The sequence below is a fragment of the Convolutriloba macropyga genome, chromosome 10, assembly GCF_964194025.1.
Source record: "Convolutriloba macropyga chromosome 10, txConMacr16.3, whole genome shotgun sequence".
In the NCBI taxonomy this organism is placed as follows: domain Eukaryota; kingdom Metazoa; phylum Xenacoelomorpha; order Acoela; family Convolutidae; genus Convolutriloba; species Convolutriloba macropyga.
Window position 1 is genome coordinate 37,796,667 of NC_134477.1, and position 17,191 is coordinate 37,813,857.

The following is a 17,191-nucleotide window of genomic DNA, read 5'->3' on the forward strand; positions in this document are numbered from 1 at the left end:
CTCCGTTACAGTTCACGCGTCATTACATAGTAAATCATTATGTAAAATTATTTCTGATCAGACCTAAATCAGACCATGACCCAGACTATTTTGCGCTCGAACCGCTGTCCAGACCCTGTAATTTAGGTCTGGGAAGACACGCGCGTGCGTTCGAGTGGGTCTGATCATAGCTCAAATTGGGTCTGGACCTCAACCTGGGAAATCATTATGTGAAAATATTGAACGTGCGTCTGTGGAGGGGGGGGGGGGTTGCAAATAATATGCACACACTAAACTGGGTGGACACAACTGGAAAAGATCCAAATTATGTGTTTCGAATATCTGTTAAAAAATTGCAAAAACATCCTTAGATTTTTTTTACTATGAAAAACTATTCATTTTGTGTAATTGCACGTGAACTGTTTGCTGAAGGAGGGTAGGCTGAAAATGAGAAGATGGAATAGTTAACGTCGTTTGGTTCTATAATATTAAGCTATTGCTGTCTAAACATTTCAGTGGGCCCCGAGTTCACGTATTCGAGCCATCGTCATTGAATGAAGTGGAAGCAATTCATAAATGGATGCGAAAAGAAGTGCAGTCTTACAAACGCGAACCATACGGATACAAGTAAAAAAGAATTAGTTTAGTCAAAGGCAGAAGTTTCTGGGGTGAGAAGCCATTTAAGAATTTAGAAGCCAATAAAATTGCTGGGGTCAGATTTGATTAAAAAAACTTACCGAGAGTAGCGGTAACGCTACTGTAGGTAGTTTTTTAGAACCCCTCAAATTTTGAGCCCCCCTTAAGAAAATGTTTTGTCATAAAGCGCGTTACTTTTATAAAAAGTAGCAGTTGCGCCTGGGGGCCGAAAAAACAATAGGAGCACTAATTTGAGGACGTAGGAGAAATTAAAATCAGTTTTTTTTAAAAGAGGGATTTTTGAGTAAGGCCTTTTGGATCGAATCCGTTTGTGCCTTCCAGTACGTTATGCACCCCCTGTCATACAGCACGTGTCATTACGTGTTAAATTAATATGTAAAAATACGGCACGTTCGTCTTGGGAGGGGGGTGGGAATAATATGCACCTACTAAGATGGAGGGCACAAACAGAAAAGATCTCTCCTTTCTTGCAAAATAGAGAAAACTTTTCTCGACGAAATATATGGAAAAATTACAGTGCAAGATTGTTAGATGACAGTTTTTTTGTCATAAAGAGATCAGTCAAGAAGAAAAGGATGTGAAAAAACTCAGCCACTTTGGTCAACCTCTCTGTGTTCAAACAAGAAAAAAATGGGGAAAAACAGATAACAAACTCACCTCGTAGCATTACAGTGCAGAGGTATACCCAAATCGTCACGGGCAGATATGCCCGATGTGTGTATCTCGTGTTCGTTTTTACTATGTTAATACATTGAAAGTGGTACAATATTGCGGAAAATAGCTACTTTAGTAGAAACCGGCAAAATGGAAGGGAATATCGTATCCCTTAATCGCAAAAGTGTCCTAATTTTAGCCGCGAAATACAAGTACAAACTCAATAACCTATTTTTCGCGCGAGTTGTATCACGCATCCGCTCAATTTACGTACCAATTTTTCGCACGCAATGTAGCTCGATTCCGCATATAATCCGCAATTAAGCCTGAATTAATTGCTACTTATTTAATTAAGCCTTACTTATTACTACTAGTAGTACTTTATTACTTCTTTATTACTACTTATAGTACTTTGTTACTACTTATTACTACTTATTATTACTATTTATTACTACTTATTAAAATTGGCCAGTCCCAAATTGATATACAAAGCCTTTGATATGCGAGGGATTTTTCGGAAAAAATCAGTTTTTGTGGTTGCATGTATTTAAAGTACTTTAAAGCTTTGAAAGCTTCAATTAAATCTTTATAAAAGTGCTTATTGTATGCTCAAAATGCGCGCGAATAATAGAGACCTAAATTTAGCGGAACGTACTACAAGATTTGTTATCTACTTTTCGCACCGAATGTTCTTTTATTTCGCAAAATTGGCGGAACCCCTTTTGCGAAAAGTAAGATGCAAAGGATGTAATCTAATTTCGTTCATTGTATGTAACTAATTTTCGAGCCAATTTTACTAAGGCGGAAATTTTGGGGTATACCTCTGCATCGTAATGAGTAGTTTTACAATTTTTTGATTAAAAAAGTAATGAGCTGTTCTCAGGTCACTATGGTGGACTTAAGCGACCTCTGATCAGATCCAAGTCGCAAGAGCAGACGCTGAGTTTCTAGACCAAAGTTCTGAGTCTCGTAAAAATTGGAGCACAGATAAGTCGGGACAATGGTATGATTTTGACATGATCAGAGGTCACTTTCGTCTGAGATAGTCCGATTAGTGGTCATTTTTGTCTGGAACAACATGACAAGGGGGTTGCTTTCGATTGCATTTACGTTTGATCACAGGTCACTTCGGTTTGGAGATGTTCTGACCACAGTTCTCTTCCATATGGTACTGAAACAATTCTATGTCGTTTTCTAGCGAACAAAAGTACGATCAGCGAACACTTCGGATCGTTGATGAACTGATCAGAGGGATTTTCGAAGGCACAATTGCCGTTGAGAGGGAGGGGCTTTCGGGTGCTTGATAGTCTCATCAGAACGGCTTCGAATGCAAAGCCGTCTAATCAAAAAGTCTTTTGAGCGCAAGTTTTTAAGATGATGATGAGGATACATAATTTTTCCGCATTATTTATTTTCCCAAAAAAAGAAGAAAGAATCTTTTTTGAGGACAAATTTACCTGCGTGTCGTTCTCAGTCTTCTTTTCCTCTTTCCGATCAAGAAATTTTAGGCCATTTTCCACACACCCATTTTTCCGAAATTAACGCTAAACTGGTTTCCTGAAGAAAGTGCACAATTCGATTTAATCTTTTGAAAACGAATTGTTCACCTTTTCGGTCTGGATTGATTTCAGCATGCAGAATATTTGGTTTTATTGATCTTTGGTTTCATTGATCTTCTTTTATTACGCTCATCAAAACCTTTAGGATAGCAATGGAAGTTCTCTCAGCTTGATCGATTTACGTGTTCTTACAGAGTGCTAGAGAAAAACTTTCTCTAATCAATTAACAAATTAAATATGTAGAAATTATACAGGATACAGATGATACAAACTATTGAACTAAAAAAAACATATTATTAACAGACATATGTTAAATCACCTGTATCTCGAGAAATAGAAGACTTTTAGAGAAGACTTTTTTTTTACTGATAGAGAGAAGTTGAAATATTTGTCAAGTTCACAGATATGACCATATATGGGCAAAACTCATACAGGCTAAACTCAAACTCATAGCTAAACAGATAGTGGAAATTAGGGAAGTACGAATAACTTAGAAAAAACAGACGTATCTTCTATCACCTACATCGAGAAATAGAAGTCTTTTAGAGAAAATTTTTTTTAACTAAAACAGACAATTTTCAGATTTTCAGTTAAATTTTCCGTTCTGACCGAATAAATGCTGAAATCAGACTGCATACAGATTGTAGACTTTGTGTTCTGCGCAAAAAAGCGACAAAAGTAAACATTTACGATTACAATGTGACTTTAAAATTTAGCGTCTTTTGCAATAAATGGTGATTTCCACCACAATTCAACTTTTCTTCTAAAACTCATATTCTGACCAGCTATGATTGCGAATTCAAATTTAGTTGGAATGGTATGGTTGTATTTTGGGCTACAAATCAGACAAAAAGAAAACATCAACGAACATACTGAGACTTTATATTTTAGCGTCATGAGATAAACTGTAATTTCCAGCACAAACCCAACTTTTATTCCAAAATAGATGTTCTGCGTGATTGTTTTGCAGGCTCACGTTTGACTGAACAGTTTCTTTTGCAATATGCCCAAAAAACTGCCGAAAAGCAATCATTAACAAATATATAGAGATTCTAGCGTCTTATACGGAAAACTGTAACTTCCACCACAAATTCAACTTTTCATTTAAAACTCATATTGTGACCGATTATTTTGCAGATTCACAATATATTGAACTAGTGTAATTCCGTTTTGCACCAATAAGTGGCAAAAGTTTTCTTTACAAAACCAATATCTTGAGAAATACAAGTCTTTAAGAGAAAACTTTTCGAAGGACAGATAATTTGCAATTTTTCTGTCAAGTTAACTGTTTTGACCAAATCGAAGCTTAAATCAGACTATGTACCGATGGTACGGCCTATGACCAAAAAAACGTAGAGGAAACAGACATAAATTACCTATATCTCGAAAGATAGAAAACGTTTAAAGAACCTAGATTTAAAAGACATTTGTTATCAACTGTATCTCGAAAAAAGGAGACTTTTGTCGGGAATGACCTGATCAGGGGGTTACTTTGGATAGCATTTTCGTATCATCATATGTCACTTCGGTCTGGGGATATTCTGACCACAGTTGTGTCCTGTATGGTAATAAACCGATTCTATGTCGCTTTCGCGCGCACAAAAGTATGATGAGAAAACACTTTGTTTAGCTGATGGTCTGATCAGAAGGATTTTCGATGACACAATTTCAACTGAGAGGGAGGGGCTATCGGGTGCTTAATAGTCTAATCAGAACGGCTTCGAACGTAAAGCCGTCTGATCAAAAGGACTTTTGAGCGCAAGTTTTTAGGATGATGATGCGGATACATACTGTTTCCCCATTATTTATTTTCCCAATAAAGAAAAAAAGAATCTTTCTTCCGAGGACAAACTTATCTGCGTGTCGTTCTCGGTCTTTTTTTCTTCTTTGTTTGCAATCAAGAAAATTTGGGGCATTTTCCACAGACCATTTTTTCCGAAACTAACGCTAAACTGAGTTCCTGAAAAAAATGTCGCACATTTCAATTCAATCTTTTTAAAACGAATTGTTCACCTTTTCGGTCTAGACTGATTTCAGCATGCAGAATATTTGGTTTTATTGATCATCGGAGCTTTTATTACGCTGATCAAAACCTTCAGGATAGCAATGGAAGTTCTCTCAGCTTGATCGATTTACTTGTTCTTACAGAGTGCTAGCAATTTTTTTTTTCAATCAATTGACTAATTGAATATTTGGAAATTATACAGAAAGAATACAGATGATATAAACTACGGAATTGCAAAAAACTTAGTATTAACAGATATATGTTAAATGACCTATACCTTGGAAAAAAAGACTTTTAGAGAAGACTCTTTTCTACTGTTAGAGAAAAGCTGAAATTTTATGTCATGTTCTCTGTTATGTCCAATTATAGGCTAAATTCAAAAAGCAAAAAAATAGCGGAAATTAGGAAAGTACGAATAAATTAGAAAAAACAGACGTATCTTTCATCACCTACATCGAGAAATAGAAGTCTTTTAGTGAAAAATTTTTTTTTACTAAAAGGGACATGTTTCAGATTTTCAGTTAAGTTTTCCGTTTTGACCGAATAAATGCTAAAATCAGACAGCATACAGATTGTAGACTTTGTGTTCTGCGCCAAAATGCGACAGAACGTAAACATTTACGATTACAGTGTGACTTTAAAACTAAGCATCTTGTTCGATAAATGGTGATTTCCATCACAAATTCAACTTTTCTTCTAAAACTCATATTCTGACCAACTATTTTGCTGGATTCAAAATTGGTTGGAATGATATGTTTGTGTTTTGGGGTAAAACCAGACAAAAGCAAACATCAACAAACATAATGAGACTTTATATTTTAGCGCCCTGTGAGATACTCTATAATTTCCACCACAAACCGAAATTTATTCCAAGAGTAATTGTTTTGCAGATTCACGTTTGAGTGAACAATTTCATTTGAGTTCTGCACAATAAACTGCCGAAAAGCAATCATTAACGAATATATAGCGACTTTAAATTTTAGCGTCTTATAAGAAAAACTGTAATTTCTACTAAGAAGTCAAATTTTCTTTTAAAACTGATTTTGTGATAATTTTTTTGCAGATCCGCGAATGATTGGACTAGTACATTTGCGTTTTGCACCAAAATGTGGCAAGTTTACTGTTTTGACCAAATCGAAGCTTAAATCAGACTATAAACTGATGGTACCGCCTAGGTACGTACAAAAAACTTAAACGAAACAGACATACATTGCCTATAACTCGAAAGATAGAAGACGTTTAGAGGAGTCTTTCTTTAAAACCTTTAACTTATCTTCAATGTTCACAGTTTTGACCAAATCTGGGGTCGAATGGACTGCAAACTGATTGTATAAACAAGGGAACTACTTAACATTTTAGAATTGAAGAAGTCTTTTTTACAAAGAAACTTCAGTTTTTCTTAAAAGTTTCGACTAAATCTAGGCTCAAATGGGCTGCACACTGATGGCACAAAATATGTAAGGAATAAAAATTCGAATGAAATTTTTATTTATCAATTATATCTCGAAAGAAGAAGACGTTTAGAGAAGATGTTCTTTCTAAAACAGAAAAAATTCACTTTTTCTGGCAACTTAACTGTTTTGGCAAATTTTATGCTCAAATCAGACTGGATACAGATGATAAAAACTAGGAATTGCCAAAAACTTAGAATTAACAGACATAATTTATATCACCTATATCTCGCGAAAAAGAAGGCTTTTAGAGAAGAGTCTTTTCACTGATAGAGGGAAGTTGAAATTTTTTGTCGAGATCACCGTTATGAACAAAATCAGACTGCACACAGATAGTGGAAGTTAGGGGAGTACGAAAAACTCAGAAAAAACAAATGTATCTTTTATCACCTTCATCGAGAAATAGAAATCTTTTAGAGAAGATTTTTTTTTCTAAAAGAGACAAATTTCGGTTTGTCAGGTAAGTTTTCCTTTTTGACCGAATAAATGCTATTTGCTATATCTACAAAAATAGAAGAATCAAGGGAAGACTTTTTTACCAATAACGAGAAAACTCAATTTTTCCGAAACGCTTACTGTGTTTGCCGACAAATCTATACAGAAATCTGGATACAAATATTATAAACTAGGAAACTGCTAAAAATTTATATTTAACAGACATATGTTATTAACTATACCTCTTAAATTAGAACACTTTTAGAGAAGGCTTTTTTTAATAACAAATTTCAATTTTTCTTGAAAATTACTGTTTTTACCAAATCTAGGCTCAAAAGGGACGGCATACTGATTGTAGATATTAGGTCTACATTAAAAACTGAAATGAACAAAAAATATCATATATCACCAATATCGCCAAAAATAGAGGATTATAAGAGAAGACTTTTTACTAACAAAAAGAAAACTCAAAATTTCTGGCAAGTTTACCGGTTTGGCCGACAAATCTATGCAGAAATTAGACTAAAAACAGATGGTGCGAACTAGGAATTAATAAAAACTTAGCATTAACAGACATATGTTATCAACCAAATCTCAAAAAATAGAAGACTTTTAGAGAAGTCTTTCTTTTAATAAGAATCTTTCTTAACTAAAAAACAATTTTCATAAATGTTTACGGTTTTGACCAAATCTAGGCTCTAATGGGACTGTATACTATACTGGTGGTACAAAGTAGGTTACCACTTAAACACAAATTAAACAAAAATACTATATGTCGCCTATATGTCGATAAATAGAAGACTTTCAGAGAAGGCTTTTTTTACTACGAAAAAATAGTTTCAAGATTTCCGATAAGTTAAATGTTTCAGCCATTTCTACGCCGAAATCAGACTTGATACAAAAGACAAAAAACTAATGAAATGCCAAAAACCTATAATTAACAGACACTTTTTATATCACATATATCTCGGAAAAAATGGAGGACTTTTATAGAAGACTTGTTTTACTAACAAACAGAAAACTCATTTCTTCTGGCAAGTTTCCGGTTGTGGCCAAATCAATGCAAAACTAACACTGTATGCAAATGGTACAAACTTGTGAACTAAAAAAACTTAGCATTAACAGACATAAGTTTCCACCAAAACCTAAAAAAATGGAAGAACTTTAGAGAAGCCTATTTTTAACTGAGAAACTTTAATTTTTCTTAATAGTTTAATGTTTTGACCAAATTTAGGCTCAAATGGGACTGCATACAGATGGCACAAAATAGGTAAATACTAAAACTCAAAATAAGCAAAAATTTATTATCAATTATCTCGAAAAATAGTAGACTTTTACAGAATAAATTTTTTTCTACCAAAAATTTCTTTTTTCTGGCAAGTTTACGTATTTGCTGAAAAAGCCACTGCGAAACGCTTACATCCCCAAAAAGAATGAATTGCTCACCAAACCAGCTGGAAGGGCGACCACTAACCGGCTTCTCAACGGTGCAGGGAGTGGAGTGCACATCATGGGGCTAGAAGAGCTCATCTTAGAATAAAAGTATAGAATAATAATTAAAAAATAATACTCTTTATTAAGCTCAGGAGTAGTGAAATAGACCAATTCATCCCTTAGAAACCCTTGGAATCTCCCATTCCAAAATCGGGTGGATTTGAATAACCCCTTGATCCGATGAAAAACACCTACTTTTACAATAGGGCAAAAAAACTGCGCATGAAAACCTAACTTTTTTTCTATGTAAGCTATACTAGAAAATCTTGGCGTTTTAGACTTCCCATATATAAGATATCTCGGTGTATGAGTTTGGCTTGACTTGAACAAATGCTTGGTACGATTAAAAACCATTTTTTCTTAAAAAAAGACAATACCGAAATGTCCTAAAAACAGTTTGACCACCTAACTTTTTCCTAGTTTACCTACACCAAGAAATCTCAGCATGTTGGAATCACTACACGTAGTGAACCTCTGACTATGAGATTGGCTTGATTTGAATAACACATTGGCTTGCTCATAAACAACTTTTTCAAAGAAGATGACAATAGCGAAATTATCCTAAAAACTGTATGAAAATCTTACTTCTTTCCTAGCCAAAACAATTTGTGCCACAAATTCAACTTTTCTTCTGGAACGTATATTCTGATCAATTTTTTAGCAGATTCACAATTGGCCAGATTTTTTTCTTTGAATTTTTCACCACAAAGTGGCAAAAAATAATTTTTTACATAACCAAAATCTTGAGAAGTAGAAGTATTTTTTTTACTGAGATTATTTGTTTTCTCCTAAGAGTTTACTGCTTTGACCTAATCTAGTTTCCAATGGGACTGCATACTGATGGTACAAAATAAAGCAACTATAAAAGTAAAAAAAAGACACAAATTTTTTATATCACCTGTATCTCCAAGAATAGAAGACTTTTAGAGAAGACTTTCTTTACTAACATAGAAAAATTTCAAATTTTCCGACAAGTTTACCGTTTTGGCCAGGAAAGTCTTAAATCAGACTATATACAAATGACACAGACTACAGAAGTACAAAAAACATAGAGAAAACGTACATATGTTACATCACCTATATTCTTTGAACGAGAAGTCTTTTAGAGAAGACTTTTTTGACTAAGAATCTTCCATTTTTCTTACAAGTTTAATATTTGGACCAAATCTAGGCTCCGATGGGACTGCATACTAATGGTAGAAAACAGGAAACTACTAAAAACTAAAAATCAACAAAATTATATGAAAAACTCACACTGGAAACAGATGGTACAAATTATTGAACTCAAAAAACTTAGCATTGACAGACATATGTTTTCACCTTTATCTAGTCAAATAGAAAATTTTAACGAGATCTTTTATTTACTAAAAAACTTCAACTTTTCCTAAAATTTTACTGTTTTGGTCAAGTCTAGGGATAAAGTGGACTGCATATTGATGGTACAAAATAAAGTAACTACTGTAAAGTCAAAATCGCAGATATCAACTACCTCGAATACCTATATAAAAATAGACGTCCTATAGAGCAGAGTTTTTTTTGAAAAAACGTGTTTACCGTGTTTGCCAAAAACACAACCGCGAAACGCTTACATCCCCAAAAGCATGAGGTGCACACCAAACCAGCGGGGATGGGGACGGACTAACCGGCGTCTCAAGGGGACAGGGAGGGGAGTGCACCTCTTGAGGCTAGAAGCCCTCATCTTAGAATAATAGTATCTTATAATAAAAAATAACCTTGAATTTGCTCAGGGGTAGTGATAAAAGGCCGAATCAGACGCTATACACACTGGTCATCTACCATAACACGTACTTTAAAAACACATAACTTACAATAGGACATTAACAACACGTCCAAAATTGCGCATAAAAACTAACTTTTTTCTATGCAAGCCTAAATAGAAAATCTCGGCATTTTAGATTCCCCATACAAGGGAGATCTCGATGTAAGTTTTTTCATTGATTCGAATAACTGCTTGGTCTGGTTGAAAACCACTTTTTCAAAAAGGACAACATCAAAATTGTCCTAAAAACAGTATGAAAGCCTGAATTTTTTTCTAGGCTAGCTACATCAAAAAACCTCGGCGTGTTAGAATCCCTAAATATAGAGAAAGTCTGGTATGAGTTTAGCTTGATTCGAATTACACCTTGTCCCCTTTTCTTCTAAAACCCATATTCTGACCAATTCCTCTGCAGATTTACAATTGATTGGACTGTTTGTTTACATTTTGCAGCAAAAATGGCAACAGAATATATAATGGGACTGCATACAGAATATATAAAGGAAATCAACTACTAAAAATCAAAACAAACAAAAATGTTTTTATATCACCTGTATCTCAAAGAATAGAAGACTTTTAGAGAAGTCTTTTTTTACTAACAAAGAAAAACTTCAATTTTTCCGACAAGTTTACGTTTTTGGCCAAAAATGCCTAAACCAGACTATATACAATTGGCACAAATTAGGGAAGTACATAAAACATACAGAGAAAACATACATATCCTACATAACCTACATCTCGAGAACGAGAAGTCTTTAAGAGAAGTCTTTTCTTAGTAAGAATCTCTATTTTTCATACAAAATTACTGTTTGGACCAAATCTAGGCTCTAATTGGACTGCATACTGATGGTTGAAATTAGGAAACTACTAGAGTCTCAAAATCAACAAAAATATCATATATCACCTGTATCTCGAAAAACAGAAGACTTTGAGAGAGGAATTTTTTACTAACAAAGAGAAAACTCAATTTTTCTAGCTAGTTTACTGTTTTGGACGATAAATCTATGCAGAAATAAGACTAGAAACAGTCGGTACAAATTAGGGAACTACTAAAAAATTAGAATTAACAGACATATGTTTTTAACTATATCTCGTAAAATAGAAGGCTATTAGAGCAGACTACTTTTGTTTTTACTGTTTTAAAGAGAAAAATTTGCTTCTCAAACACATATTCTCACCAATCATTTTGATTCACAAATGACACAGAGGATACTTGTCCAATTTCGACAATTCTATGGCCCAATCAACAATACTAAAATTCAAAATTCTTTGTTTGAATTATTTGCAAACTTACGTATAAAAATCTATCTTTTTGCGTAGGCCTGCTGTAGCAAAAATTTTTCTTGTTCTTCACTGTACGCACACAGGGCATACTCCATAACAAGTTTTTGTTTGATTTGGGCAAATCTATGACTAATATTTCAAAATAAAATATTTCAAAATTAATTTTTTGAAACAATCACAAATTTGCATAATAAAACCCAGCTTTTTTCTAGCAAGCCAAGCCATAGCAAACGTTCTTCTTGTTCTGCACTCTAAGTACACAGGGGATACTCCATTCTAGGATTTGATCAATTTGGGCAACTTAATGACCCAATCACCAATACTATTTTTCAAAAATATTTATTTGAATTAATCGCAAATTTACGTATTCAAACCTGACTTTTTCGTCGGACTGCTTTAAAAAATTCTTCTTGTTACAACTCTGTGACCCAATCAAAATACTATTTTTCAAAAATTTTATCCGAACTAATTGCAAATTTCTGGATGAGAACCTGACATTTTTCAAAGGCAAGCAATAAAGAAAGTTCTCCTTTATCTACACTCTAAGTGCACAGGGGATACTCCATGCCATGCTTTGTTCAATTTGGACAACTATATGACCCAATCAACAATACAATATTCCAAAATAACTATCTCAATTAGTTACAATTTTCCGTATGAAAACCTACCTTTTTTTGTAGCAAGTTATAGCCAAAAAAAAATCTTCTTGTTCTGCACTCTATGTACCTAGGGGATACTCCATGCTAAATGTTGTCCAATTTGCTCAACTTTATGACCCAATCAACAATACTGTATTTCAACATTATTTATTTAATTAGAATTAATCGCAACCTTACGTCTGAAAAACTGATATTTTCGTTGGCATGTTATGGCTCTTCTTGATCTCTACTCCACGCACACAGGGGATACTCTACACCAAGTTTTTGTTTGATTTGGACAACTCTATGATCCAATCAACAAAAAAATTTCAAAATTTTTTTTCGAACTAATTGCAAATTTTGAAAACCTAATTTGTTTCATAGGCAAACCACAGAATTTTTTTCTTTTTCTACACGCTGAATCCACTTTATGACTCAACAATACTATATTTCAAAATTCGATAAATTGCAAATTTTGGTATGTAATTACTGACTTTTCGTTAGGCATGCTATTACAAAAAATCTTATTGTTTCATTGTCTACGCACACAGTGGATATCCATACCAAGTTTTTGCTTGATTTGGACAACTCTATGGCCCAATCAAATATGCAATTTTGCATAATAAATATTCGAACTAAGTGCAAATTTCCGCATGAAAACCATTTTTTTCTTATGCAAGCAATAGCAAAAATTTTCCTTTTTCTGACCCAATCAACAACACTATATATCAAAATTCTTCATTTGAATTAATCGAAAACTTACGTATGAAAACCTAATTTTTCGGAAGGAAGGCTATTGCAAAAAATTCTTCTTGTTCCACACTCTACGCACACAGGGATAATCCATACACAGTTTTTGTTTGATTTGGACAACTCTATGGCCCAATCAAATATGCAATTTTTCAAAATTATTATTCGAAATAATTGCCAATTTCTGTATGAAAATCTAATTTTTTCTTATGTGAGCAATAGCAAAAATTCTTCTTTTTCTACACTCTGAGTACAGAGAAGATACTCCATGCCAAGCTTTGTTCAATTTGTACAATTCTATGGCCCAATCAAGAACACTGCATTTCAAAATTCTTCATTTGAGTTAATTGAAAACTTACGTATGAAAACCTGATTTTTCGAAAAAAATACTATTGCAAAAAATTCTTCTTGTTCCTCACTCTTTGTTTACAGGGTATACTCCATAAACAGTTTTAGTTTGATTTGGAAAATTCAATGACCCAATCAAAAATGTAATTTTTCAAAAATATTATCTGAACTGATTGCAAATTTCGGTATGAAAAGCTAAATTTTTTACTATGCAAGCAATAGCAAAGATTTTACTTTTTCTGCACTCTGAGTAGAGAGGATACTCCATTCCAAGCTTTGCTCAATTTGTACAATTCTATGACTCAATCAACAACACTATATATCAAGATTCTTCATTTGAATTAATCGAAAACTTACGTATGAAAACCAATTTTTTCAGAAGGAATGTTATTGCAAAAAATTCTTCTTGTTCCACACTCTACGCACACAGGGATAATCCATACACAGTTTTTGTTTGATTTGGACAACTCTATGGCCCAATCAAATATGCAATTTTTCAAAATTATTATTCGAACTAATTGCCAATTTCTGTATGAAAACCTATTTTTTTTCTTATGTGAGCAATAGCAAAAATTCTTCTTTTTCTACACTCTGAGTACAGAGAAGATACTCCTTGCCAAGCTTTGTTCAATTTGTACAATTCTATGACCCAATCAAGAACACTGCATTTCAAAATTCTTCATTTGAGTTAATTGAAAACTTACGTATGAAAACCTAATTTTTCGAAGAAAATACTATTGCAAATAATTCTTCTTGTTCCTCACTCTTTGCCTACAAGGTATACTCCATAAACAGTTTTAGTTTGATTTGGACAACTCTATGACCCAAACAAAAATGTAATTTTTCAAAAATATTATCTGAACTGATTGCAAATTTCGGTATGAAAACCTCAATTTTTTATTATGCAAGCAATAGAAAAAATTTTCCTTTTTCTGAACTCTGAGTAGAGAGGATACTCCATTCAAAGCTTTGCTCAATTTGTACAATTCTTTGACTCAATCAACAACACTATATATCAAGATTTTTCATTTGAATTATTCGAAAACTTACGTATGAAAACCTAATTTTTCAGAAGAAATGTTATTGCAAAAAATTTTTCTTGATCCACACTCTACGCACACAGGGATAATCCATACACAGTTTTTGTTTGACTTGGACAACTTTAGGACCCAATCAAAAATGCAATTTTTCAAAATTAAAATTCGAACTAAGTGCAAATTTCCGTAAGAAAACGAATTTTTTTTCTTAGGCGAGCAATAGAAAAAATTCTTTTTTTTCTCCACTCTGAGTACAGAGGGGGTACTCCATGCAAAGCTTTTTTTCTATTTGGTTAACTCTACGAACGAATCAATAAATCAATATTTTAAGATTAATTGGTTTAATTAGTTGCAAATTTCCGTCTGAATACCCAACTTTTTTGTTGCAAAGTATAGCAAAAATTCTTTTTGTTCTGCTCTCTGTGTACACAGTGGATATTCCATTCAAAGTTTTGTCCAATTTGGTCAACTTTATGACCCAATCAACAATACAATATTTTCAAAACTGAATGTTTGAATTAGTTGCAAATTTTCGAATGAAAACCCAAATTATTTGTAGCAATTATTTGTTCTGCACTCTGAGTTCACCGGGGATTTTCCATTCAAAATGTTGTCCCATTTGGTCATTTTAATGACCCAATCAACAATAACGTATTTCAAAATTCTTTATTTCAATTAACTGTAAACTTATGTATGAAATACTGACTTTTCGGTAGGCATGCATTCGGTAGGCATGATTTTCGGTAGGCATGCAATTCTTCTTGTTCCACTCTCTACGCACACGAGGGATACCAATACCAAGTTTTTTTGATATTGACAACTCTGTGACCAAATCAAAAATGCAATTGTTCAAAAAACATTCAAACTAATTGCAATTTTCTGTATGAAAACCTAACTTTTTTCTTAGGCAAGCAATAGCAAAAACTATTCTTTTTATGCATTCTGAGTACAGATGGGATACTCAAAACCAGGTTGTGTTCAATTTATACTACTCTATGACCCAATCAACAATACAATATTCCAAAATTAAATGTTTGAATTAGTTCAAAATTTTCGTATGAATACCCAACTTTTTTGTAGCTTGCTATACCAAAATCTCTTCTTGTTCAACACTCTACGCACAAAGGGGATAATGCATAACAAGTTTTGTTTTGTTTGAACAACTCTATGACCCAATCAAAAATACTATTTTTCAAAAATTTTATCCGAACTAATTGCAAATTTCTGAAGGAGAACCTGACCTTTTTCAAAGGCAAGCAATAGCAAAAATTCTTCTTTATCTACACTTTAAGTGCACAGGGGATACTCCATGCCATGCTTTGTTCAATTTGGACAACTATATGACCCAATCATCAATACAATATTCCAAAATAACTATCTCAATTATTTACAGTTTTCCGTATGAAAACCTACCTTTTTTGTAGCAAGTAATAGCAAAAAAATCTTCTTGTTCTGCACTCTATGTACCTAGGGGATGCTGCATTCTAAATTTTTTCCAATTTTGGTCAGTTTTATGACACAATCAACACTTCTGTTTTTCAAAATCCTTCAATTGATTTCATTGCAAACTTGATATGAAAACTTTACTTTTTCATAGGCATGTTAAAGCAAAATTTTTTCTTCTTCTACACTCTACGCACACAGTAGATACTCCATACTACGTTTTTGTTTGATTTGGACAATTCTTTGACCCAATCAAAAAAAAGTTTCAAAATTTTTATTCGAAACAATTGCAAATTTTGAAAACCTAATTTGTTTCATAGGCAAAGAATTGAAATTTTTTCTTTTTCCACACTCTGAGTACAATGGCGATACTCCATGCGAAGCATTTTTTTCAATTTGTAAAACTCTATGACTCCATCAAAGACACTCTTTTTTAAAATTTGTCATTTAAAACAATTGCAAATTTAAGTATGAAAACCTAACTTTTTTATAGCAGGATGCAGCAAAAAATCTACTTCTTCTGCACTCTAACTACACAGGGGATACTCCATTCTAAGTTTTGTCCCATTTGGAAATCTCTGTGACCAAATCAACAATACTATATTTCAAAATTCTTTATTTGATTTGATCGCAAGCCAGGCCTTGTTCAATTTGTACAACTCTATGACCCAATCAACAATACAATATTTCAAAATTGATTGTTTGATTTAGTTGCAAATTTCCGTATGAATACATAACTTTTTTGTAGCATGATTTAGCAAAAATTCTTCTTGTTCTGCACTCTAAGTACACAGGGAATACTCCATTCTAAGTTTTGTCGAATTTGTTCAATTTTATGACCCAATCAACAATACTGTTTTTCAAAATCCTTCAATTGAATTCATTGCAAACTTAGGTATGAAAATTTGACTTTTTCATAGGCATGTTAAAGGAAAAATTTTTTCTTGTTTTCCACTCTAAGCACACAGGGGTTACTCCATACCACGTTTTTGTTTGATTAGGACAACTCTTTGATCCATTCAAAACAATTTTGAAAAATTTTATTTGAAATAATTGCAAATTTTGAAAACCTAATTTGTTTCATAAGCAAACAATAGAAATTTTGTTCCTTTTCTACACTCTGAGTACAATGACGATACTCCATGCAAAGCATTTTTCTCAATTTGTACAACTTTATGACTCGTTCAAAGCACTCTATTTTAAAACTTATCGTTTAAAAAAATTTGCCGTTTGAAAACTCACAATTTTTGTAGCAATCTGTAGTAAAAAATCTACTTCTTTTGCACTCTAACTACACAGGGGATACTCCGTTCTAAGTTTTGCGCCATTTGGAAAACTCTGACCAAATGAACAATACTATATATCAAAATTCTTTATTTGATTTGATCGCAAGCGGGGCCTTGTTCAATTTGTACAACACTATGACCCAATCAGAAATAAAAAATTTCAAAAATAATTGTTTGAATTAGTTGCAAATTTCCGTATGAATACCCAACTTTTTTGTATCCTGATATAGCAAAAATTCTTCTTTTTCTGCACTCAAAGTATGCAAGGACTACTCCATTCTGAGTTTTGTTCAATTTGCTCCACTTTATGGCCCAATCAACAATACTGTATTTCAAAATTATTTTTTTAATGAGAATTAACCGCAAGCTTACGTGTGAAAAGCTGACATTTTCG

The 17,191-nt window shown here is 33.1% G+C and overlaps 1 protein-coding gene across 1 annotated transcript in view; it reads left to right on the forward strand.

The window, feature by feature from the left end:
- LOC142348013 (uncharacterized) overlaps positions 1-17,191 on the forward strand; it is a 104,396-nt gene that overhangs the window by 64,280 nt on the left and 22,925 nt on the right. Inside the window, exon 3 of the mRNA XM_075399180.1 lies at positions 496-606. Coding sequence (XP_075255295.1) covers positions 496-606 — 111 coding nt within the window. The remainder of the gene's footprint in view (positions 1-495; positions 607-17,191) is intronic.